Here is a 26,227-nt window from a genome sequence, read left to right on the forward strand (position 1 = left end):
TATACAGGATGTCTGATATGCAACCCCCAAAGGGGTCACAACTCATACAGGCTGTGATCTACAGTCTCCATGGTTACCTTTATGCAAAACATCTGTGCACATACGTGTCTGTGTGTGTGTGTGTGTTTATAAAACAACAAAAATCAAAGAAAAAGAGGCTATCAATGAGAGTAGAGGAACATGGGGGACTGAAGAATGGGTAGCTGGGAGAGGCTGGAGGGAGAGAAGCAAAGAGGAAAGTAATCTAGTTCTATTTTAATTCAAAATATAATCAACAACAACAACCATGACAAAAACAATGAGCAGTTACCACAACAAGCATGAACTGTGGCCTGTTCTTTATCTACTATGTCAAAGCTCAGTCATTCATGTCCCTGGCTAAACAAACCCGATCTTTCCCTAATATTGTCCAACTACTGAGATGACTCTACACCTTCGGCTGTCCCAGTCTCTCTTGAAAGTGACAGTGGTACAGGCTGTTAGGATTTGTCTTCTTAGTATTCTATCTAGAAATGAAAATTCACCAAGTTTTAAAAACAACTTCAGGGCACCACTTATGAAAAATCATGGATAGGCAAGCCACCTTGCCTGAAGAGACTCACCTGCCTCAGCCTCCCCTGTGCTGGGACTAAAAGCGTGCTCCACCACGCCCTGCAGTCACGTCTGTCTTTGAGAATGGTAGCAAAGCAAAGCAGATTGCTGTCTCATCTGCACATGCTTATTTTGAACTGTGATGCACAGACTCAAAGAGCTGTGACTGAGATGAGACAGTCCTTAGGACAGCCCCACCCCTGCCCCTGACTCAGTGAGTCCCTGCAGAATGTATAGATAGATACACCTGAAACACCAACTATGTCCCTTCTTGAAATGTGGCAAGATCAGATGCAACCCAGAGAGAATTCCCAGGCTTTGGTGGTCAGTCAGGCCATCTCACATGGTTATCCACTAATTCAAAGGAAGATTAGTATCCTTGGAGAATGGGAATAGATGAAACCAATAAATTCTGGTAGTCGCCCCTCGCTGATTCACTATGATCTGAAGCTGGTTGCCCACATCAACTTTCTTGACGAGAATGGGAGCTTCAGTGAACAATGCTTCTGCAAGGACTGTCAGTCACTGTGGTCACTCTTTCCCGTGTGTGGGTTATCTTTTCTTTTGGGGTATACCAAGTTCTGATTCCAGAACTACTCACCCCAAATCACCAAAGTTTCACATCACGTTGGTTTCAATGCACTTCAAAGACACTATCCTATTCTAGATAAGTAAAAACCTGTCAGCAATCTACCTATTACAAAGTTCTGACAGCGGAATAGCATTTAGAGACATGAGTATCTTCCATTGAATTTGTTGTTCTTGTGAACCTGGGCTGTTCTGCTGATAGGCAAAGCATGAAGTATAAGACTGCTCCTTAATAAACTAATGTAAACATTGTGTTATCAAATCTAAATAAGTTAACTTTAAATAGCTTACTAATTCAGACTCAAGCCACTTTCATTCATTTTAATTAAGCATCATTAATTATTGAGACTATATAAGATACTTTTATCAAGTTTATCTTCCATTTGTAAGTATATAGTATATGGGTTTTTTTTTCTGTACTAATATATGCTTCTTGGGGAAGAACAATAGATTTATTTAAAAGACAGTATTACTACCAAGATATAAATGGGGAAAGTAAAGTCATATTGTAATAACTTAAGTGTTAAATTAACTAAGTGTTAATGTTAAATTAACTAATGAATTCAGGGCTGGAGATGGCTGAGCAGTTGAAAGCACGTGTTGCACTTGTTGGGGACTGTGGGTCAATTCCCAGCACCCACCTGGTGGCTCACAACCATCCTTAACTCTAGTTCCAAAGAATCAAGTGCCCTTTTCTGACCTCTGCAAGCACCAAGCATGCATGTGGTGTTCAGATACACAGGCAGGCAAAACACTCACATATAAAAGGAATAAATATAATTTTTGAATTAAAACAAACAAACAAAAACAAAACCCAGATAGGCTTTTCACATCTACTCCATAAGCCCACAGCAGGTTCCATCACACAACATGGAATCAAGCATCTCTTCCCTAACTCACATCCCAGCGACTGATTTCACCCAAACACTAAAACCAGACGACTACCATCAGGGTGAGGACCAAAACTATGTTGGCTCTACTGTCAGGAAACTCAAGGATTACCTTACAACCTATGTTCATCTTGGTGCTTTAATATACATTATACCATAAATTATTTATTTGACACGAGCTGCTCTGAAAAGATTGACAACTACCTTATGAGTATTTCTTCAAACCAAAGCATATGATGATATCGAAACTATTTTCAAATAATTTTCTTAGCCAATTCAATAAAGTCAATTACATCAGTATGCAAAAAGGAATGAAAACTATTTAAATTTCCTTCTTTAACTACACTGTCGAATAATCTTTCCACTCCAAACTTTACTGGCTCTATGAATGACGAGTAAATTGACTGACTTGAAATTTCTCTTCTAGTCTTTCCCCCACTGAACGATGAATGACTGATATAAGAAGGACCTAGAGCCAGCAGGAGAGGAAAGAGTTGAAATGAGAAAACGCATATAATATAGAAAACCAATGTTTTATCCTCAAGTATCAGAAAAATCTCCCCCAAAGCTATGACTTCATTTCTAGGCCCTTAAATCTAAATGTCAAATTCCACTCCTCCGAATCCCACCAAAAAGTGTTATAAATTGTCCCAAACGTTTGACAGTATTGAGAAATTCCAATGATCGTTAAAATATGCCATCGTCCCAGATTCATTTGATGCTGCATTTAAATAGGAATTAGACAGAGGGTGGGGGAAATCGGGAGGGTAAGGCCAAACAGCTGAACTTTTAACATATTTTCTGCACAACTAATCAAAAACAAACACTCTAGGCCATGTAATTTTTAAGTGTAAGTGTAGGGTTGGAAATAATTAAAATGTTACCTTTGCCAAGTAATTCCCAATGTATCCTCACTGGTACTGGGGTATAAATGCCTGCCGTTTTGATTCATGGTCCAGTCACAAATCCTCAGCTGTCAATTGAAACCTAGCAGTCAGATATGATGGAGCAGTACTACAGTTTTTAGTATTTAAATGAACACATGCAAACTAGTACTGAACATGGCATTACTCCTACTTTCCCAAGAGGGAACTTAAAGAAAACAAACAGAATTAAAAAAAAAACAAACAACAAAACAAAACAAAACAAAACAAAAAATATTACTCTATAAAGCAAAACTTCCAGACTTTTCCTTAGGGAAAAAAAAAGTTATTGCAATATGCTTCTCTATTAATTAAAGCATACAGAGAAACAAGTGCTTAGAACATAACAATTAGCCAGTATTAGAATATAAATTGAGCTGAAATAAAAGAAAACATTAATAATGTTCAATAGAGAGATTATTTTAGAAAGGAAATAAAAATGTGCTTTTTTTTCTATGCGACATACCAAATCATCTGTGCAGAGTGAAATAATCAATATCTGTAAAGCATGCAGTTTGCAAAACAGGAGACATGCAGTTTAGAGGAGAAGAGCCCCGCCCCGTGTTCACCCTGACAGGTAGAGAAGCTGGACGGCTTCCCATTTTCCATGTTAATAATTGGATTTTTTCCTAAAGTGGAATTGTTTGGAAAGAGTCAAAAATGAGCTTTGAGTTTTATGTAAAATTCAGAGTCGTGGCATTGTAAATAAGTCCCTGCACTTGAAGAAGCCAGAGAAGGCACTGAACAGGAGCTGAGACAAATTCTCCCTAGATGTGCACATCGGCCCCACTCTCCAGGATACTTCCCGGTAACCCTATCCAGTTCTGTTTGGTTAACAGCTGCCCTACAGTGCTAGCAGATTTATTGAAAAGATATATTGCTTATTTTTATGCTTAAGAAAGTAAACTTATCTGGCATTGCAGGGGTGGGGTGGGAAAGGTGGGGTGGGGAGGGTGGGGCGCGGACCGACTAGGAGATCATGGTTTTTAACCTTCGGAGAGGCAGGCTATAAATAACTGACTCTCATATAGGAAAGAGGCTGCCTTGCTGAAAGCGCTAACCTGGCTTGCCCCTCTTCCCCTCTCCTGTGATCATTTCTAGATGGTGAGTGCAGCCAAAAAAGTCTTTAAACTTGGGACAAATTGCTTTAACTCTGTCCTGAAAACACGGTGCTTTAAAACGTGGACGACTCCCCATCAGACTCCAGTTTCTGCACAGCCTAAGATAGATCCCGAGGTTTCAGGATGATAGCTCTTGTTCTGAAAATGCAATCTACAATTCTGAAGGGGCCTTTAAACTACTTTGATATTTAAAGTAAAAATAGTTTTATAAAGAACTGGAAAAAGTACGCTCAGGCAGACGGTGGGGGATGTATAGAGAGAAGCTGGGTGGGTGGGGTCTGCTCAGCTCAATGCTATACAGAAGTCACAACAGAAAATAAATACAACGAAAAGTAGGTATTCTGGAAGCAGGCCATAATTCGTACAAAGGAGAAAATACATACTTATTCATTTTTAAACAGATGACATATTTCTGCTGTTTCAAAGGAGAAAATTTGTTTAGTCTACAGTGTATGAGGAGCAACTGTGTGAGACTTGTTTTTGAGGGGACACTTCTTGGGGGATGGACACACAGAATCTCACTATGTAGCTCAGACTGGCCTTGAACATGTCCCCAACCTTCTGAGGACTAGGATTACAGCCCTATCCAGTAGTGCAGGGTTTGGGTTGTTTCGTGGTTTGTTTGCTTTTTAACTTCTCTGAGTGGGCCTTCTCAAGAGAAATTCAATGTGTTAGGCCGTGCTGTTTATCCTTTGAAATGTGGGGCACATTTCAAAATAGGAACCTCGAAAAAGAAGAGCATGGCCCATATGAGTTCACGTCAGGGGCCCCTCACTGATCCACTCACGGGTAGGGTAGCATTTCAAGAGGTAGGATGTATGTTTAGGCATACCACATCCAATGCCGCTAATGACTACCAACAGGCTGGTGTTTAGGGAGCTCTGCTTTCTCTGAAAGCTGACGATTCCACACAAAACCCAACGATTCTAAGTGCCACTCACAGGCTGTCTCAGAAAAGATTGAGAGATTGCCATCTTTCTGGAAGGATACTTATGTAAATCGACTAGTTACATGCAGATTGCTTTTTTCTGTAACCACTTCTAAAAATTTCAAGTGGGCCATCTCTGGCCTCATCCTGAACATTTAAAGTCAACATTTTCATTTATTTATTTAGTTAGTTAGTTTTGCCTTTCTTTCCTACATATACTTTCAAAGATGCTAAATCAAATTCATTATTTCTATTTATTACTTATGTATATATGCATATATAAATACATATATATGCATGCATACACTTAAACGTTTTAAAGTTATATTTCCTCTAAAACAGGAAAAATATATATAGACACAAAATAACCAAAGATTATATTTAACAATAATTTAATACCGAAGAAGTTGGCAAGATACTAATTGATATTGAATTAACTTTCATTCATTAATTAAAATTACAAAATGAAATTTGGATGTCTTTGTCTATATTATGGGCCAGCAGTGTGCATACTTCCAAGGTATCTGAGGACACTAATATTTGTGCCAGCTTATATATTATCATCCTTTTGAACCAAGTTATTACTTAAGCAATAACATTTCTTTCTCACTCCTTTTAAAATTATTATCTTCTTTATTAACTATCTTTCAACTAATAAACTACCCAATAAAGTAAAAATCTAAAGAGTGCAGGTAAGGAAAACAGTTAAATAATTAAAATAAAAATCACCTATTATTCAGCAAAGATTTCTCTGACAGGCATGTCTAAAAAAATCAAGTTCGTAAGCATCTTACTTAACCAAGACACTTTGAACAAGCAAATTCAGAACAATTTTTTAATACTGAAAGACTCAAACTAAATATATTTAAGCTTCTTTAGGACAACATGTGAAACACTTTATTATTATGATTCAAGATGCAAAACCTAATTTTCTCTTTAAGCTTTAAAGAGATTTTAAATAATAAGCAATAACCGTTTCATAATTTAGAGTAGTGACAGTCTAGCTCAGTGGTTTTCAACGTGTAGGTCGCAATCTCTTTGGGCGTCAAAATACCCTTTCATAGTTATATCATATATCCTGCATATCATATATTTATGTTATATTTGTAACAGTAGCAGAATTTCAGTTGAAGTAGCAAAGAATAACTTTATGGTTGGGGATCCCCACACAAGAAGAACTGTATTAAAACACTAGGGAAGTTGGGATCCACTGGCCTAGTCATTGTTCTGAGAAAGGCTCAGTGCTAGAAAATTCAACTGTCAATTATTTCTAATCAAACTTTAAAGTTGAATTTTAACTGTTACAGAAATATATACCTTCCATCTCAATTACATTTCCATAAGTTCAAAATGTCTATAAGTGTGAGTTTTCTACGTACTTCACTTTACAATATAAGAGGTGCTCTCCTATCCCATAGAAGTCAAGCTTAAAAGAGCAAGAGCAACCGAGCTTAGAACCTCAGTCTGTTAGTGCCACGTGACTGTGGGGGAGGGGCTGGTTCCAATTCATCTTACACTGGAATAGTCAGACTTAATAATAAGCACATCTGTACAGAATATATAGCCACATGCTGTTTGACTTATTTAATTTATATGTACCTACCAAAACAAAAGAAGACTGTCTATAAAGCCAAGATGTTAAATCCATTGTGTCCGGTATTCCAAAAAAGAAACAAGAAATGAAAGAAACAGGACCAGGACCATCCCCAGAAAGTGATGGGTACAGGGATAGGTGTCAAAAAAAGGTATTGCAAACTACTAAGGAAGAGGTGAGGATGAAGACATCTCTACATATATTCTCAGACTGGAGTTCCTCCTTCTGAAGGGAAACTTTGTGCCTGCCATAATTTGGATGCGATTGTGAAGAAAAAAAAAAAAAAAGATAGGAAGGAAGCCATCTGGTTTCTTTCAAATATCTGCACAAGGAGGCTGGGATGTAGCTGTCAGGAGAGTACTTGCCCAGGATACACAAAGTCCTAGGTTTGGTCCCTGGTCCTCAGCACCATATAAAACCAAGGATGGTGGTACATACTTCCAGCACTTGAGAGGAGGAAGCAGGAGGACCAGAAGTTCTAGGTCATCTGCTATCACACAGTGAGTCCAGAGGTAGGTGGGGATCTTAATTGATTAAAATGAGAAATGTGCCTAAGCAGAAACTCCTAAGTGGAAATACCTTAGATACTATACTCTCAGTATGCCAAGTTGCTGATAGCCACAGAGAATCAACATGGCCTTAAATTCAAGTCTGTATACTCAGGTCAAGGCCCTTTTATTATTATTTGTAGGGACTTTAGTTATTAAACACTTAGCAACTTGGGGGGGGGGGAGTAAGAAAAAATGATCAGGGCAACGGGTTGGGGGAGGGGAGCAATGGAAGAGTACAAAAAGGATTGCCATTTGAGCATCCTTGCCTCCCACTCACTGACTGGATGGGTAATGTTGTTTTCCTCTGTTACTATTAACTACTTGCTATTGAGCAACTGGGAGGAGCTGCGGATGGATGCTGTGGATCTTTAATGAACAAGGAAAATGATCGCAAGAAAACTGTCAAGAAGAAAAACCAAGGCCACCCTGGAACCTGAAAGCCACAGTGTCAGCATCTGAAGCCAAGTTTCTAGGTACTTCACAGAATAAAGATAAATGGATATAAACAGTCCACGACAGTGATCAAAATCACTGACTGGAAATCATAGGTTCAAGAGTTGGAAAATAAAGGATTCTTTCTTTCAATGGAAACTACTCCGGCCTATAAATGTAAGGTACTGAAGAATGCTAGAGGGATGTGATCTTTTTCCTTCTACAGGCTTGTTCAAAGTCAGACATACCTGTTCCCATCAGAGGGCAACAGCCAAAGTCCTGACTCTAAGCCTGGGTTCTTACCACACTCTTCCTTGCCTGCCGCTGTCCCACCCCACCAAGCCTGTCACGTCCCACCCTATCATGTCTGTAATGTCCCCACCCCACCATGCCTGTCACTGTCCCACCCTATCATGTCTGTAATGTCCCCACCCCACCATGCCTGTCACTGCCCCACCCCACCATGCCTATCACTGTCCCCACCACACCATGCCTGTCACTGTCCCACCCCACCATGCCTGTCACTCTCTCTTGCCTATCCTGAGCTTTGTGTACAGCTTAAATTGTTTGTAAATATCATCTTTAGAATTTTCCCATTAAGAGCTTTTTGTTTCAGGAAAGAAGATAATTTCTCCTTGTGTTTTTGCTGACTGAAATTTAAGGCTGCATTAAATATAATTTTATTTTGACACTAATTCAAATGCTATATATAGAGCCTTGTCTTTACTGACTAGGAAAATTGAGTAAAGGAATTAATAATAAAAGACAGCCAGATGAAGGAAGATTTCTTTTTTTTCAATTTCAAAACTAGCCCTAAAGCTAAACATTTGCATAGCCATTAGACTGACTAAAACTTCCTTTAACTATGCCCCCTTTTCATCAGGCATATGTGAAAAGTGACCTCTTACAGTTTACATACCTACCCAGAAGTCATGTGATAGGCTTTTGCGTCATGCTGTCAATTATGATAACAGCCACAATAAGAATGGCCTGAGTGTTGATAGCCTGCTTCCGGGCTCTACAGAGAAGCCTGTTGATAGTCCACTTGTGTCCTTTTTCAATTGCTTGCCTCTAATGACTGACTTTTCAATGCTGTTTGTTTTTGTTTTTGTTTTTGTTTTTTTGGCTGTTTGTTTTGTTTTTTTTAAATGTTCCAAGCTTTGGCTTTGTCATTTGCCAGGACAAATATTATAAGATGACTTCGCTTCATGTCTTAGTTAAGAAAGAAAGAAAGAAAGAAAGAAAGAAAGAAAGAAAGAAAGAAAGAAAGAAAGAAAGAAAGAAAGAAAGAAAGAAAGAAATATAGAAAGAAAGAAATCCTACAGAGGCAATTTCTTTAAAAGCTATTTTGTGTAACAGAAATCTTTAGTGTAATGAAAAGTACTTCCAAATTCTGCCCAGAGAAGTGTTGAAACCATTTCAGCTTCAGCATAACTAGTCGATAACTGAACTTGCAATAACAGTGTAACATGGTCACACAGGAGATATAATGCTGAAGCTCAAGTACCAATAAAACCCACAGTGACTAGGCATTTGGCCAGTTCCTCTAGTCACAGGTAGCACAGCCAGCCAGGACATCCTACTGAGACTGAGAGCAAGCCCTGTGTTTTTACGGTTAGGAGCTTCCTTGACTTAATGGTCTTCCTTAAGGAAGGCAAAAGCAGCTCCCTATTTAATCTCCTGACCATCTCTAGTGTGGTATTCGATGCTGGTTAGATTGGTGTGGCCTCTTATGGTCTCTTATGGCTACACAGGAAGTGTTTTAGCTACAAGCTTTTAGTTTCAATCTACAATAAATCTTGTCAAACTCTCACGGTATTGGTGTGTATTACTAAGGTTTCTGCTGTGAAAGCAGCCTTCTACTGAACTGTAATTGATGATAAATAAGCTAGATTATTTTAAATTACTAAAGTTCCTATTATAGTAAGCAAATTATGAAGCTTAGCATATAAGGACCTGGTATTAATTTAACTGAGTTTTCTCATAATACCCATTTATATTAACATTGTTAACCTGAATTATAAAATAATGTCTATTCCTTCTAAGCCAAATCTAACATTCTGCTGGAGGGTTCCCATTTCCTCAAGGAGATAAAATTTGGGATACAGAGTTCAGTCACTGTCAAAGGAAGGAAGGAAGGTGCACAGAGTGCTTGCGAGGCAGGAAGCAGGACTTCTACACAGGGAAGTCAGAGAAGGTGCATTCAACATTCTGAAAGTGTTCCGAACCAATACAAAGTGTTTGGCAGCAGAGAGCAGAGCCCAGTTTGCTAAAGCAGGACCCCAGAGTTCTTCAAGCCACCACACCATCTTCCAACAGAAAAGTTAAAGCAGAAAGAAGCTCTAGGTGAAACAGCTCTGGTTTGGAGATTTCTCCTACACCACTGGTGAATACAGTCAGCCAGTCAATGATCCCAAAGACTGGCCAGCGCCCAAGGCAGTGACATGCCATCAAGGCATGTCCTGATCAGTTATATGAGCTGAGGATTATTCTCCACAGGGAGGGTTGTTGTTAGTGATAAGCTAGCTTATCACAAACTGCTTTACACAAACCTTCCTGAAACACTTTACATAATTAAGTGACTTTATTTTTTTATATTCAAATGAGATATTGTATTTAGATGATAGGTGAAATTCCAACATCAGAAGGGGAAAAAAAAATCACAAAAACTAGTATTTCAAGGCAGTTAGGAACTGGCATTAATCAGAAATAATCATTATTAAAAGGAGGTTGCAGATATGCAATGACTAAAAACTGTTTAACAAGCACCTAAGCATAAAAGCACGGGTTTCATTTGCCAACATGGATGTACTTTTTAGCATTTTATGTTTCAAATGAAATGTCAGTGTGAGCGTGTGATAGAAACAGCTACGGTGAAAGCTCTTCTGCAATGTCCTTTTGTGGGAAGGTTGTCTGAAGACAGTCAAAACTATTCAATAATCTTAAATTTATTAACTTTAATTTATGTAAGCTATATTAAAGTTCTTTTCTAAGGGAAAAATAACATGCGACAATGCACATCAATACTTTTCATAAGCTGACAGGGTACATCTTTATTAAGCAATCCACATGAACTGAAGAATGTACCTGGTGACAATATTTATTTTTAAAGGGTCATGTATACTAAAGGTTATGGGGAATGTTTAAAAGAGCTCCCTCGGCCTAAAGCCACTGCCTTTCTAATTTTGAATTTCTCCTAGCTAATATAAAATGATTGATCACTTTTATTTCATATACCCCTTCATTTTCCTTTGCATTCATCACTGAGAGCTTTAAACCAAATGCATTTAGGAGCTGCCCTTAGAAGAGTGCTCTCTTCTAAATCTTCGTAAAGTAATGAGAGGACACAGTAAATCAATCTCATTTCTGCTGGAGGAAGAATAACCTTTACTGAAGTCATTTAAACTATTTCGCTCTCTCCATTCCTGTACAGTGAATATACAGCTTCAGCGCTGCAGTTCTTAATTTGAAAGGATAACGATAATAGATTTTAACTGGTGCTTCAATTAGGTGGGTGCTTACATCATGTGAAATACATTTATGTTGTTTTCTTCATGCCTCAAAATTATAGCTCACCATGTATTTGGTTTCTTCAAATCAAAATTCCATTACATAAGAGATAGATAAGTTATCTATCTGTTCAGTATTTACAAATTGTAACTGGGGGATATATAGCTTTTCACTTCCAAGGGTTAATATATACCATATATTCATAAATAGCAAACACATTAGAACTCAGATAATATATGCACATTGTAAGTGGTCTTTATTCAGCACTGATCATTTAAATAACAAGTGCCAGTCTTTATAGGCATGTCTGTCCTATGCATTCCTCAGATTAAAAGATTCCCAGATTTCTGCCTATATTAAGGTCCATGTTCTTATTGTGCTAAGCTTTCTTGATGCATCTTTAGATAATGTTGAGAGAATCTTGGCACAAATATACTTTTGTAATTGTCATTGCAGGGGACCCTGACATTAATTTTAATTGATATAAACTAAAGCTGCCCTGGTCTAACAAGGAAAGAGGACAATTGCTTCTGAATGCATGGGATTGGTTATAATATCCTAAATGTGTCTGGGGCTAAAGGTTAAATAATGAAGGCATGTTTTTTTAATTAAAAATTAACTGGAAATTATAGATGTGTCATAAAGAATACAAAGTCCCATGACAAAAATATTTCTGAAAAAAATTATGATTTTTAAAAAAAGAACATGTTTCCAAAACCTATAAATCCTGCATATGTTTAAAAAGCACAATGATCACATACATTTGTTAAATAGACCTATAGTAATTATAACACATTCATATTATAGCACTTTTAGAGGTCAAAAAAAAAAAAAAAAAAAGCAACATTCCAGAGAATTCAGGTGAAAAGCCATTGGCTGGCAAAGCCACTAATTATTATTTGGTATTTCCATAACTATATACAGATGTCTTCAGTCAGTTCTCGTGTGTTCTGTTTTGTTATTTTAACCTTGCAAAATGTCAAGTATCTTGAATGAGCTATCAGCTATACAGTTTTCTCTGAACTCCATAGGTGGTGACCTTTACCATACACAGCAGATCACCTGAGCCTGTAAAAGGGAAGACCTGGAGAACAATAAGCAGACTCCAGACAGACTGTTCTAGAGTGGAGTATGTGGGCACATGTAACTGCACATGCTGGATACACATAACCCTCATATAAGCACAGAGGACTAACAAATGAAGAGCCCAGGTGCCTGTTCCAGCTCGGTCTTAGGTACCACAGCCTACTTTTCCTTATGTAATGTTCAGACTGCTCTGCTCTCCAAGGCTTAGAGTAGTGAGCATATGCCTCATAAAATAGGCTTCGGTTCTGAAGTGTTTACAAGTATTTCTGTGACCCTCTAACTAGAATCATGGGATTTCTGTGTTGGTGTGGTACATTCTTCTGTCTGTGGCTAATTTGTTTATAAGCCACCATTAATCCTGGCTGTACTTTTTCACAGTTTGGGTAAACACTTCATTTGCATTAAATTTACAGCATTAATGAGATGTGAAATTTAAAATGCTACTTGAAACATAAATGATGTAAGAAGGCAGAATCACCCCTCCCCCAAAAAGTGTTTCATCTCATCTGAAATCAGCGAAGCAATTTAAACTATTAGAGTAGGGATAATGTGTAGCCTGTGAGCTCAGCTCTACAACACATCCTCCTCCTGGACTAAGATACAAAGGAGGAGTGAAACATCTGGAGAAAACAAAATTGTACTGACTCTAGCTGGTTCTCCAACTGGCTTTCCATGTCACCCCTTGAAAGCCACATAGGCTAGTTAAGTCCTCAGGGTCTAGTAAGGCAGAGCAGTACAGTCTGGCTAAGGAGCAGCAGTTCTGTGGGTGTTGTCACTGTGTGCTAGGATGACAGAAGAGGCTGTGAGCTAGTTTCAGAAACTCCAGAGAGGTGAGAAGCAGAGGACAAATGAGAAAAAAAAAATTGGAAAACAAAATGATCAGTTTTGGTCTCAGAAGCCCCGTGAGCCCCATCCTGAATCCAGATCTGAGAGGCGACATGGAGAAAAGCGCCGAAGCAAAGCGTGGCCTCCCCATTCCACCTGGGGGAAACGTGCCCACCTGTTGCTGATGCAGGAAGGATGGGTCTCTTGGGCTTAGTCCCACATATCGATTGGCTTGAGATGTGCCTGAGGCTGTGTAGGCTGATTAAGGAAGAACAAAAACAAAGATAAAAATTGTGAACTGTCAGAACGAACACCCTGTCCATGTATAAGAAACCCAGAGAAGTGGGGTTTGCTACCAAAAGGAGTTCTCCATTTCCTTTCTCTTTCATCTCAGGGAACAGCAAGTAACAGAAAAGAAATGGTAATTGAATTCAAATCAACTATTTCCCCCCTTTAAGAAAAGTCTATGCAATAAATCACAACCTATCTTTTGTTGTGGGTGTCCCTCGGTGTGTGATATGGCTGTATTACTGTCTAGATGCTGAGGCCTGGCTACTCTGGAGTCCGTTTCTATAGATACACTTTTCTCCTGTGTCTAATGGATTAATCAATGATAGCTACCTGTGATTCTAAATGTAAAAGTAGGCAAAGATTGTCAGGGAATGTAACAGCTTTTAGAGACAGGGTTAAGCAGATGTGTAACTCAACAAAGAAACATTACTAATACTTTTCTAAAAGTGGAGCACAGTTGGACTGCAGCACATAGAATGACTTAGCTTCATCTTTTATTTAGTGTGAGAAACCCCAAAACCCCCTACAAAGTGCTTGTGATTGGCCAGTGAGGGGCAGATGACCTTTCATATATTTGATCACTAGGTAGAGCAGATGCAGGTGACTTCGTTCTGTAACCTAGTTTCCAATTACTTTTTTTTTTTTTTGTTAACAAGTGCTTTTCTGGTGGCATGAACTTCCCACAGAAAATTCTCATTTCTAAATCTATCTTTTACAAGGAAAAGAATTAAGCCCACCACTGCTCCATCATCTCAGATTAAACAGAAAAACTGATTTTGTACCATATGTCACACTACGAGGTCTGAAAGGTTTGAAACCATTGTATTAATTAGGAACTCAGACACAGATTTTAAAAAGGCTAGCTTTTAAAGATCAATATATAAATTCTGCGTGTTCTCTTTAAAGTGCATCATTTGACCTTGATGCTTCCAGGTCAAGTTTTTAAAGCACAGAGGATGCTCACAGGTTAGGTTCTAATCACTGTTAAATAAGGGGCGCTGTCAAAGGGAGCCATCAGCACCCAGTATTCCCCATTCACCAGCACACCCCGAGATTCCAGTGCACAGGCTGGAGGATAAGGAGAGAAGCCTTATGCTCTTACAGTGTGAACACCATGTATAGGCTCATCTTTTGGTTGGTTGTTTAGTTTTGTTGTTGTTTGTTTTGCCCAATCATGTTATCAGGCTTCTTTGGTCTCTATTTAACTTTACTGATGTATAAACTCAACATTAAGTTTCTCATCTGTAGTTATTTTATGTAGGAGTGAAAAAAAAAAAAACATGTTTAGATAGTCTAGATATTTCTTTTGGATGTTTTAGAAATTCTACTAGGCTAATCAAATCTCTTTTGGAACAACCTCTGAATGAGTATATAAGCAGTTCATTCTCAAACAAGGTGAAGGCACCAGTCAAAGGACTGTGGGTTACTTGAGCTGGGAGCCTCCACTGAACTTCAGGTATGGTTTTCAGCATCAAAGCAGGCAGCACCAGAAGTTTCTGGAACTTTGGTATTAATCACTTATCCTGATATAGTTTTTTTGGTTTGTTTTACTACTTTTTAAAAATCATTTTTATGTGCTTTTGTTTAAACTGTTGCACTTGGCTCAAAGAAGCTCTGATGCTTGCTTTTAAAGCATACATATAATGTCTTAGTGATCGTACTACACACAGAAAGTATTTAAAAGAAAAGTCTCATCCATCTTTGCACTCAGGGAAGTGCTTACTGGGGTCGGACACTTTGCCAGTGAGCTAATTCCCAAGCATCACTGATAGGTGAGGTACATTCCAAGCCTATCTCCACTTCCTAGTTTGGAAGGGCTCGTGAATTCTGCTAAATAAATGATGAGTATTGACTGTGCACCTAAGGTGAAAAAAATGCTATACATTTTTTTTTGAAAAGTTTCTTTGTCTGTTTTTAGAAGTCATTTTAAAAAATAAAAATGAATGTTTTTCTGATGGCTGAGAGAGAAGGAAGAGAGACTAAGAGTCAGTGGTGTCTCTGATGGTATAATTCCATAATAAGGGAGTTCCCAGAGCACAAAGGATGTCCTTGCTCTATGCAAGAAAAAAATCATTGGGATATAAGACACCCATCACAGGGACAGAACATGCTAGTGCCTCTCAGATGGAATCTCACCATTTGCCAATCTGTGCATACCAGCACCCTCTGAGAAGCTGGAAGTTTAGGTGAAGCCATTAGAAAATCTATTCCTTATATAATTCTAAATATTCTATCTATTCCTTATATAATTCATGATGAAGTGGAGGAGTCACTTGGCTTGCTGATGTGTGCTACAGACTGCCTAAGTCTGACATTTACAGTGCTATGGCCATGCCAACAAGCTTAGTATCGATCGTAATGTGACAGCCAAAATAGCCAAAAGATTTAAAGAAAACATTGTAGATCATGTAAGTGTGGGCACCTTACACATACCTAATCCTAAACTTCACAGTGTCCTTGCCTGCACAGCACAATGGGTAACTACTTCTCGCAGTGACATACCTACACTGAGGTAAACATGTCATTATCTTCTGGAGACACTCACTCCATTTGCTTGGGAGAAGGGCTTGGTTTCTAGAAATGCTCCAATAAGTAATAATTATCTAATCTTTCTTTGGGGGAATGTAAAAACCTTGGTATATTGTGCTGTGTTGTTGGTGTAAGTTCAATGTCTACCTTGAACAAGCAGGCATGGCTTTATCACTTTTATTATAGCTGTTACTCAAAAAACAAAACAAAACAAAACAAAAACAACAATGCTTCTCTCCTGTCAAATATGATTCGTTAAGAGAAATTTGATAAGAGAGAGCATGTGACAGCTGGGCCACATTCATGCCTGCTAGCTCCACTTAAATGAGAAATCTCCATCTGGTCAGGCAGCCAGAATGCCCCTGTGCTTGCCACCGTGGATCATATATCCAACGGTGCCTTCGATGGACATTTCTCATTTCCTACAGAAATACTTACTGGTTGCTGTAGGTGAAGCTGCCTCACCTTCAGTGGATGTAGTGATGGGTTTAGTATCTGTCATGGTCAGGGTCACAGGTCGCACTGCACTGGGATGGGGAGAGGGTGCCAAGACAGGCGTGAAATGGCCAGGCACTTTCCCTACTACTTGACCACTGCTGTTAGGCTACAAAACAAAAACAGAACGCCGGGTGAGGCAATCCAAAAGTCAGTCATCCTGTCTAGCAACTCCTCTCAGTACACACACGGCGATTCTGCGCAGGGTAGAGAGCCGCCATGCAGGCCCTCTCAGGCCTGAGCTGGGAGCTGACCAATGCTTAATAGTCAACAGCAACACAGACAGTACTTAGAGAAGGGCTTGATCGTCGATGCACTTTGCACAGGTGACTTCCTCTTTACAACACCCCTAAAAGTCCAGTTGGCCTGACTCTCTCATGGAGTAGGCTGGAAAACACACGCGGAGCCTGGCGCTGAGGTAAAGCTACAGTGGAATTCCTCACTGAATTCTCTGCAGTAAGAACCCAGCAATCCGATGTTCTGCTTCTCCTTCATCGGTTTCCCTCTCGGTACAATGTTCTCCTACTGAACAGTGGTATCACTGACAATAAGGGACACAAGAACGTCAAGAAATAGGAAACATGTCCAAGACTACATAGTTTCCATCACTTATAGTCATTCCTAAGCATGTGAAAACTCCAGCTTCCTCTCTCTCTCTCTCTCTCTCTCTCTCTCTCTCTCTCTCTCTCTCTCTCTCTCTCTCTCTCTCTCTCTCTCTCGCACACAGGTATTGCAAGACATACATCTCAGGTAATTTAGACTCCAAGGTGTCCAGTCTACTTTCAATGATTTGCTGATACAAGCAAATAGAATGAGATTTAAAGCATCTAAGATTTCAGATGCAAACCCGATTATAAAACATGAAAGTAAGTCAGGCATTATGCTTCAGAATAAAATATCCTCAAAGGAATGTCTCTGATGTCCCAAAGCAGACCCAAGGAGCATCGGATGCACACTGCCCCTTGTGGCTCACCCTGCTGGGCATGAAGAGTTACATAGACATTGGTGAGAATGAATGAAGAAAATGCTCTCTCCAGTTTCAGAATTTTACACTAGAGAGCCTGGAATATATTATTCCAGGTAGAGAGTGCCAGTTTTTATTTATACTCATACTTCACTGCATGGTCTTTCTAACAATTTCCTGGCAAGTTTTCTCCCCAAATGTATGTTCTTTATAATCCCAACTTTGCAAAACAAAGAAATCAATGAAACACTACATGTCTAAATATTAACTTAAATATTATAACTGACTTTCTTTACAGAAAGACAGCTAATAACACTTGAATATATTGACTTAGAGGCATGGATCGAGTTTGGGCAGGTTACAGAGGGGTTACTTCTTCCTTTTTATTTCTAAAAATTGACTTTGAATATCCCGACAATTCATCATGGGCACTTTTAAGTATTTAATCTCATGTTGGGAAAATAAACTGGAGTTTTCTGTGGAAACCTATGGGAAAATTGTATCTTTAAGCCAATTTTGTTCAACATATTCCACTGAATAGCATGACTGTCTCACTATAATTGGTTCAGCACTAATGGAATTCATCTCCAAATTGCTCTTGGGAGGAGAAGGCATCTACTTGCGTAAGAGTCCAGATCAGCATGGCCCTGAAAAGCAACAGCTGACGACAGGGTCTGTGGACCACTGCTCACACTGCATTTCCAGCATTGTAAAGGGGCAGAACAACAGTCTTACTACAAAACACAAATCAACTGGCTTTAAGTTTAGAATTAAACATCAAAATGGATATAACATTCTTTAAAAAAAACAATTCTGCCATTCACTATAAAGACCTATTTTTATGACATTATCAACTTCTGGCTATGGGAACATTTTAAATGACTGCTTTGTGTATGTCCCTTGGAAAGAGGAAAGCTCTATTTTTTTTTTCACTAGTGATGCAATCAATGGCAAAAGTGTTTCTACATGTTGTTCACCAAAACAGTCCATACCTACCTGAAACAGAAGTCAAATAGCCAGAATCTCAATGCATGTCATCACTGGTGATAAGCTTGTGCAGGGCATGCTCTGTCTATTGGGAAAAGACAGGTGCTCTCCCATTCAAAAGTAAGGAAAGGGACAAAGAGTGCCTAAGCCCATGCAGACTTGTCAGTTCACACCCATGTAAACATGTGAAGCTACAATCTGAAGCATCTCCCTTTTAAGCTGCATGTTGGCTACGGAGAGAGAAGTCTCATCTAAGGACGAACAACACCAGCAGTGGGCTATCCTAGTTATTGCTTCTCCCAGTATATAAAACTCTCAAGGATTTTCTTTTAACTTTGGGCTTCCAACAGAGATGGGAGCAGGAGGCTCCCCTAGAAGCTGGACCTTTACTTTGAAAACATACAGGAAAAAACTGCGACAAAAGAGGCAGATTATCACCTAATATGCACTCTTAACTTATAAAGAAATCGAAATATATGTAAAACAAGTACTGAATAATTAAAGAAATGCGTAACACTAAGGGCCTGATTTTAATTTGCATAATTTTCCCCCTAACAGTGCCTAATTAAGACATCAGTTTAAAAAAAAAAATCCAATGGAACTCTAAGATTTTCCACACTGAATTAACGTTAAGGACTTTTAATGGATGTCTTAATTAGACTTTGTTATTCATGGAAATTCTAAACAAATTAAAATCAGACCTTGTGTGCACTGTTCCCAGCTGAGTCTAGCAAAATACTCTATGGAACAGACTTTTGAATCCATACTCTGAGAGCAAATTTCGTTTCTAAACTGGCATCCCAAGGTCTCACTCACTTCCTTAATTGTCTGCAGTCTCATCATCAGTACATCATGTGAACTTTTTTTTTAAGGCACAAATACATGTGTTTAACTCTCAAATGTTAATATTTGGTTTTATATATTAATTAGTGAAACTGAAAGCAAAGGCAACTTTCTAAGCCACACAAGGGGTACAGTATTTTATGTTTACAATTAAAGCATCCAGAAAGGACCATTCTGCTTTATTTAACAAACTAATACAGAAAGGTTTTTTCCCTGAGCTTTATAATTAATACACATATACTCATATACTCTAATTTTAGTACAGCATAATTATCGTAAACGTTATATAGATCTCCCAAAGTCTTAAAAGTTGTTGTAAATGAGCAAGGTTCTTTTCTTTCTTTCTTTTTTTTAATAGATAAAACAGAAGAAAAAAAAAACAATACTAGACATAAGATCAAAATTACAACAGAGACCTGGATACTGTAACTATTAATAGACTCATTACTGGCACATAGATCTTCTAGCTGGCTGAAAAATCACCCTGTGCAAAACCCTATGCAATGTCCTGTCACAGAAGAAACCGTGCATCTAAACTGAGAAATGCACAGTAAGTTACACAATGAATTCCCAAAACCACTATATGATGTTGAGACAGAGAGAGAGAGAGACAGAGACAGACAGACAGATAGACAGACCGAGCTAGAAATGCCATTTTATTAAATATAAGTCACGTCTCTGCAAAGAGTCAAGGAGTCATCAAAGGCTGCTGAAAACTGTTTACATTACCAAAGCTGATGTTAATGCCGAATAACTGGCCTGTAAATACAGCTGTAAGCTCTTTTGTGGGTGTTTATTTTAGCACATACCTTGCTCCTGCCTGAAATAAGCACTTTGTCTCTATGTCAAACCAGGTATTTCAAAGGTGCAAACTCGAGCTCAGATTTTTTTTTTTTTTTTTTTGGGCAATGAACATTCTGCATGAACTTTCTTTCTATCAATGAAAATCCAAAAACATTAAACCCCAAACCTCTTCATGAATGTATCCCTTTGGGACAATGCCCTTCCTACCTGTCATTCAGCCACCCTTTCAATAAAAAAAAACAAACAAAACAAAACAAACAAACAGAAAAACGTATTGAGTCAACAAGAAGCTCTCTGAAGACAGATTGTGAGCCTTGATGCTCCCTCCATGAGGCACACCGCCTGGCTAAGCTCACCCTTGGAAGGAAGTAGACCTGCCCCACACCCCCTCGGTTCTATTTATCTTGTTTTCTCTTATTTTTACCTGGCTCGTTTGAGGACTGGATGGGTCATAAGAAGGTACGTAGTTCTTCAGAGTATCCTGAGGATTCAGGTGAGGAGGGTATCTGATTGTTGGATGAGAGAAGTAGCTGGAAGGAGCCGGAGGAAGGATAGCTTGCGTCGGAAATGGCAATGGTGAGGGCGGAGGTGGAGTTCGAGTTGAGATGACTGCAGAACACAGAAAACAGAGCCTGGCTAGTCAGTGTGTGGCCTTCCCACGTCATTCACTCCCAATGCTGTAACACTGGAGAGCATTCGTTCACTTGTTCCCATAATTAAGCAAACTATCTTTCAAGTTTTACTTTCTCAATGCTGGCCCTGCTAAAGACATAAAGACATGAACTCCACCCTACATAACAAACCCATCTCTTTCCAGATCCACCAACAAAACTTTAAAAGAAAGAAAGAAAGAAAGAAAGAAAGAAAGAAAGAAAGAAAGAAAGAAAAGAAAAGAAAAGAAAAGAAAAGAAAAGAAAAGAAAAGAAAAGAGAAAAGCTCTTGTACAGATTAGGGTAGAACTATAAAAAAAATAAATACATAAAATAAATAAAACTTTTTGAGTAAGTGACTTTCCATGCCAGGTATTCCCATCAATTACAGTCTTTGTCTCCGTAAATCTGGACCAAGCTACAGCATTAATTAGAGAGAAAGAGACCTACAAGTTTTCAACTACAACTCAAAATAGAAATGCAATTCAACTTGAAATAAATCATCTCCCTATCCAACCTGGTTGACAGTTGTTTAAAATGGAAGACAACAGCTAACAGAGCAAACTGTCAGATCATGAATAATGATCTGCTTGTTACGTAAATACTCTTGAACATTGGCACATGGGGCTGCGCTCCTCCACATGAAGGTGATTCCTTTCAGAAGCAAAGGATATTTATCCCATGATTATCTTATTCTGACTCCAGTTGTGATGATACTGAAGTTCAACAGCATTTCTGAGGTAACACCAAGAATAGAAGCCACAGAGATGTTAACTAAAAATTTTTATATGGGGCAAACATGAATTTACCCACATGTTTTATAATAGTATGTTCTACTTGCAGAGCAGTGCTACAGAAAATATGTACTGTGTGTAATGTTCAAGGGTAGCTTTCCACAATAGTATGATCATAATGTATAGTTTTGAAAATTAATTTTTAAATCAAATATAGAGAACGTGTACTTTAGCCTTCATTTCTATAGGGTTGCTGGAAATAACTATATAATTAGTAATTAAGACAACAAATATATAGAGGTAAAGATTAAATCTCTATTGCATTAATACTTTGATCCAAGTCATATGAAAATACAAAGTGTTCAGGTCCAACAATGCGAAAACTAAGTTCTTTTAATGACTACAAATGAAGAGTGTATAATAGTCATTGTCAACCTAGTGGCTGTATGAAAGAGAAGAGGGGAGAGGGGAAAGCTTCAAGAGACACTGACAACATCCCTCAAAGAAAACATTCAGGATATAAAAATTTAGGAGTGCACAGTGCAGAACCACAATTTTAGTTTGTCAGATCTAGCAGACCGGTCCTTAGGACTTGCAGAAGTATGGTAACAGAATAAATGGTTTAAACATTCTCTCTGTGTCATCTTTCTATCAGATGCACTGTGGAGAAGAACTGTACACTTCTTAAAAACACAAGTTCTACTGAAGTGTTTCTTTAAGATGCACACCCACTTGAAGTATAATTTAAGGAAATGCAAATGTTTGTCAAAAAGTTGAGCATTTTTTTCTTAATGTCTCACGTTTTGCTTTGCTTTGTTTTCCTTGAACCCCATGCTAGGACTTCAAGCATGCTTTCTACCAACAAACTGCACCCACAGTCATAAGGAATCGTAATCTCGGCTCAGTTTAATTATAGATTTTGTTAACATGTGTACATAAACCCCTGTGAACTATACAGGTGGCTCCATTTTGGCTTCTGGGCTTAAGAAATAATTAGTCTGAGCAATTCTGAAAAAAAAAAAAATCTCTTTCTAAGAACTGGCACAATTCAAAATTCAAATCTTTGGATAGTTCAGGAACTGTCGTGGGCCTGATAGAAGCAGATAGGATTTTATATTTAAAAATGAAAGTAAAAATGGCTGTCTTACTAATAAAAATTATTCTGATCTTTTGAAAAGGACAGAAACCAAAGTTACACAATGAAAGTGTCTCCCTTCATTTTGAAAGAAAACATGTATGTGCATCTTTTGCTTTCATTACTGCAAATTCTTCTTGTCTTTCTTCCTTCAGTCTGGCTCCTTCCAGTTCTATGTTTTTAGTTCTAGACTAATGACTTCTTTTTAAATACCATTCCAATTATGTAATATTTTTGCTAAAATACTTATAATTGATTTCCTAAGGTTTCCAGAATAATATCCCAACAATTTCACAGATATATATATATATAAAGGTCCTCCTGTGTTTCAGGCATCACTCCTGCATCACTGACCATATTAGAATTTATCAGTCCATGGCCACATTTTTAAAATTATATAATCTTAAATATTTTCTCCTAAACTGGTAAGAAAAATATTTTGTCCATTAGCAACCCTGCCTTTTGGGTGGAGAGGATATTGTCACCATAGCAACGACAATAAACTTCCCCTCCACCCTTAAGTGTTTGGTGTGTGGTCAAGAGGCCTTTCCTCTCTGCTTCAAACTCCTCACCACTGTGCGCGACTCCAGGTATTCCGGGATGATGGTGCTGGGGAAAAGTGCTCAGTCTTGGGGAAGAATCCTGTGGAGATGTAGAGCTAAACAGTGGCTTCTCAGGCTTCTTCATTGTAGTTGGAGAAGACATATCTGCAAAGAGAAAGGGACACATTCACTCTGCCCCGTCTTCTTCATTTAAGCAAGGCATGCCATGTCATGATAACACATCACATTTCTCAATACTCTTGGATTCTTTCGCCCTCACCCGTTTAGAGAAATCGATACACAAGGTCCAAGACCCAGGCAGGCTAGAGATGGAAACTGTCTTTTAGAAACATTCTTTGCTAAAGCTAACCTAAAGTGCCATCAAAGAAACCCTGAGGATCTGAGAATGCAGGTGCTGCAGGCTTGAGGATCTTCTGTGGTCCAGTGTGGGCAGCTTTGACTTTTAAGGATTTGGGGGCTATTATTTGAACTGATGACTATATTATGACAATGACAAGGGGGTAATCAGGCACTGATGTGTGAGAAACAATACCTGGCTTAAAATCTTTTATGAAGAACATTTTGACTTGCTTAGCAAAAACAAAGGGAAATACATTCTCAACTTGCTCCTTCTACAAATATTCACCAGGTTCCTCTACTTTCCAGATAAATATGAATGTTAAGACAAATAAAAGGCAGCTCCTGACTTAGGGACATTTGCTGTTTGTGAAGAGGAAAATGGAGTGGAAACAGTTGTCACCAGTGGAGAGGAAGTGTGTGGGCTGAGAGCAGAGGCACTGTGGCATTGGCTGTTATATTCCCAGCCTCTGATGTGGAGTATTGTTCTCCTATGCCTCAGGTTAAGGACGGAAACCTCCATGTTGTGCCAATTCCAAACTGTACATAGGGATAACAGGTCTACAAAAAAAAGGCATTCAGACATGGTTGGACAACATGATATGCCTGAGTAGTCCAAGGGACCTATACCGAGGGGGATAATCATTGGGAAAGACACATTCGAGCAAAGTCTGAACGTTAGAGAGGGGTAACATATTATGAATAGACAGTTTAGATAGAACATATGGCCCAGAAACTGCATGGAGTTAGAATATCTATAATAGACTCATTATGGAGGCCCATTAAAAAAAACATTATTTGTGATTAATATATTCATTTCACAAATATGGATTAAAGGCCTAATTCATGCCAGAAACACCATCAGTTTCTGGGGCTACAACTGTGAACTAGACTGCCTCTCTCCTTCTATAGAGCTAAACATCTAGTGAGGGAATGTAAAGAAGTCAAAAGGAATTATAAGATACTGCTGACCACGCCATGAGAAGTATGCGGGGTTGCATTCACCCATTCCATAAATACTTAACACTTCCAAAATATAGAAGATGAGAGGCTGAAACAAAAGTGGGGAGAGCACCCATGCGCTGGATAAGCAAGCAGAATTAATGCAGGTAAATCAAAGCGGACTGCTGAGAAAGCCTGGCTAATCCCAGGCCATTCTGGGATTGTATCACACAGCATGTCTCACCAGGATATCCAGCAAGCACCAGTGTAAGGGAGATAACCCAGGAGTTAACATCTTAACTAATACTGATTTTTATGGAGGCTTATAAATTTGTATTAAGGTACTCTAACAATGACACAACCTATAAAATTTGAATTTTATCATCAAAAATTTTAACTGTGTGCACAGTAGCCATAATAACAATGGACTTCTTGTATTCAGCAGACAACTTCAGCCATCATCAAGAGTCTCATGTACTCGTCTGCTCCCTGAATCACTTTTGAAGTCATGCATTATCGTATGATTTCACCTCTGAATATTTCTGTGTACAGGTTTAGAAGAAGACTGTTAAAAGAAAACCACTACAACTACAGCACTACATTTTTTTTTAAAAATGACCTGAATTACTTATTCACAATGTTCTGAAAGAAGAAAAAGACCTCCCAGTGTTATAGATGTGAGAGACTAGTTGCCGTTTGTATTACCATTGGAAAAATTGCCTGAGTTCTGGAAGAGGCATCCAATAAAACTGAGTATGGGTTCTGAGTGTGCTGGCACTTAAGGAATGGCTGTGCTACTGAAGGCAGTACCAGTCTGCAGAAAGGCAGAAGATATGCTTCTGACTAATGGACGGCCACTAATCTATTAGACTTCAGGTTTTTAATATAGTTCTCAGAAGGACAAAAAGAAAAGAAAGTGGTTCATGGAGCCACAACAATTAAGGCGGTGTAAAAGCAAGGTTTAAAAAATAGAGAAAGGAAGTTCATTTTGGCTAAGTTATCTTCAAAACAGTAAAGACAATACTGAGATTCCCCCAAGAACTATGTGACCTTAAAAGGAATGATTCAATATTGGGGTTGACCTACTCAAAGTTGAAGTTAGATACACAAATTGTTAGAAGAGAAAGCTCAATTTCATCCCTTATGATAGACAACAAAGTGCATTGTTTTTTTTGCCCTAAAGTGTTTTAAACTCTTTAAAAAGATGGACTCTTTTAAATGTGTGAGTATTTTGTCTGCATTTATGTAGGTGTCGCATGTACGATGTACGATGTGGACTGTGCAGGTCAGGAGAATGGACCGGATCCCTGAAACTAGGGTTACAAAGGTTAAGAAGCGGCCCCTGAGTCCTGAAAACCCAATCCAGGGACTCTGCAAAAGTAGCCAGTGCTCTAAACCCCTCAGCCAGCTAGCCAGTCTCCATTTCAAATTCTTAGTGACAGATGGTTTAAAAAAAGGCAGTAACTTAATATTGACTCTTATGTTTACCTCTGCCTACAGGTTAATTTAAAAGAACTGAAGCTGTATAAGTCAGTTTCCCAAGTCTTCTTAGAGTGGGTAATAAAGTGCAATACACATCATGTATGGAAGAGCTCTCTGTGTATTCCAAAGAACAACAGAACCAGAAGAGCCCCCAAACTACCACAACAACCAGACACACTCAGATGAGTGTCCTTTCATAATGGGGCAAGTCAAATATTATTACTATAAAAATTTAAGATTGTGAGTGACTTTGCCATTTTTAACTTAATGATTTAAACTTTTCTTGGTCAAAATGATACCCTCAGCTTTTGTAAGCAGTTGTTAGAAGTCTACTTTTTCAGGGAGCCCTCTTGTAGACATGGGCCTAATAATAGCAGTATTTCCATGTGCAGAGCACATAGGATTCCAGAGGAGACATAGCAGAAGCGGAGTG

At 38.5% G+C, this 26,227-nt stretch overlaps 1 protein-coding gene across 8 annotated transcripts in view; it reads right to left on the reverse strand.

Annotated features, from left to right (window-relative positions):
* Nucleotides 1-26,227, reverse strand: part of Nfib (nuclear factor I B) — a 217,124-nt gene that overhangs the window by 16,709 nt on the left and 174,188 nt on the right. For 3 of the 8 annotated variants that reach the window (XM_021199953.2, XM_029540362.1, XM_029540363.1), the window contains 5 exons: nt 23,044-23,178; nt 20,377-20,561; nt 16,298-16,463; nt 13,215-13,297; nt 2,954-3,042 (listed from right to left, as the gene is read on the reverse strand). In XM_021199953.2, coding sequence (XP_021055612.1) covers nt 2,954-3,042; nt 13,215-13,297; nt 16,298-16,463; nt 20,377-20,561; nt 23,044-23,178 — 658 coding nt within the window. The remainder of the gene's footprint in view (nt 1-2,953; nt 3,043-13,214; nt 13,298-16,297; nt 16,464-20,376; nt 20,562-23,043; nt 23,179-26,227) is intronic. The other 5 variants (XM_021199956.2, XM_021199957.2, XM_029540361.1 and 2 more) reach the window with 5 other exon arrangements.

The sequence above is a fragment of the Mus pahari genome, chromosome 6 (assembly GCF_900095145.1).
Source record: "Mus pahari chromosome 6, PAHARI_EIJ_v1.1, whole genome shotgun sequence".
NCBI lineage: Eukaryota > Metazoa > Chordata > Mammalia > Rodentia > Muridae > Mus > Mus pahari.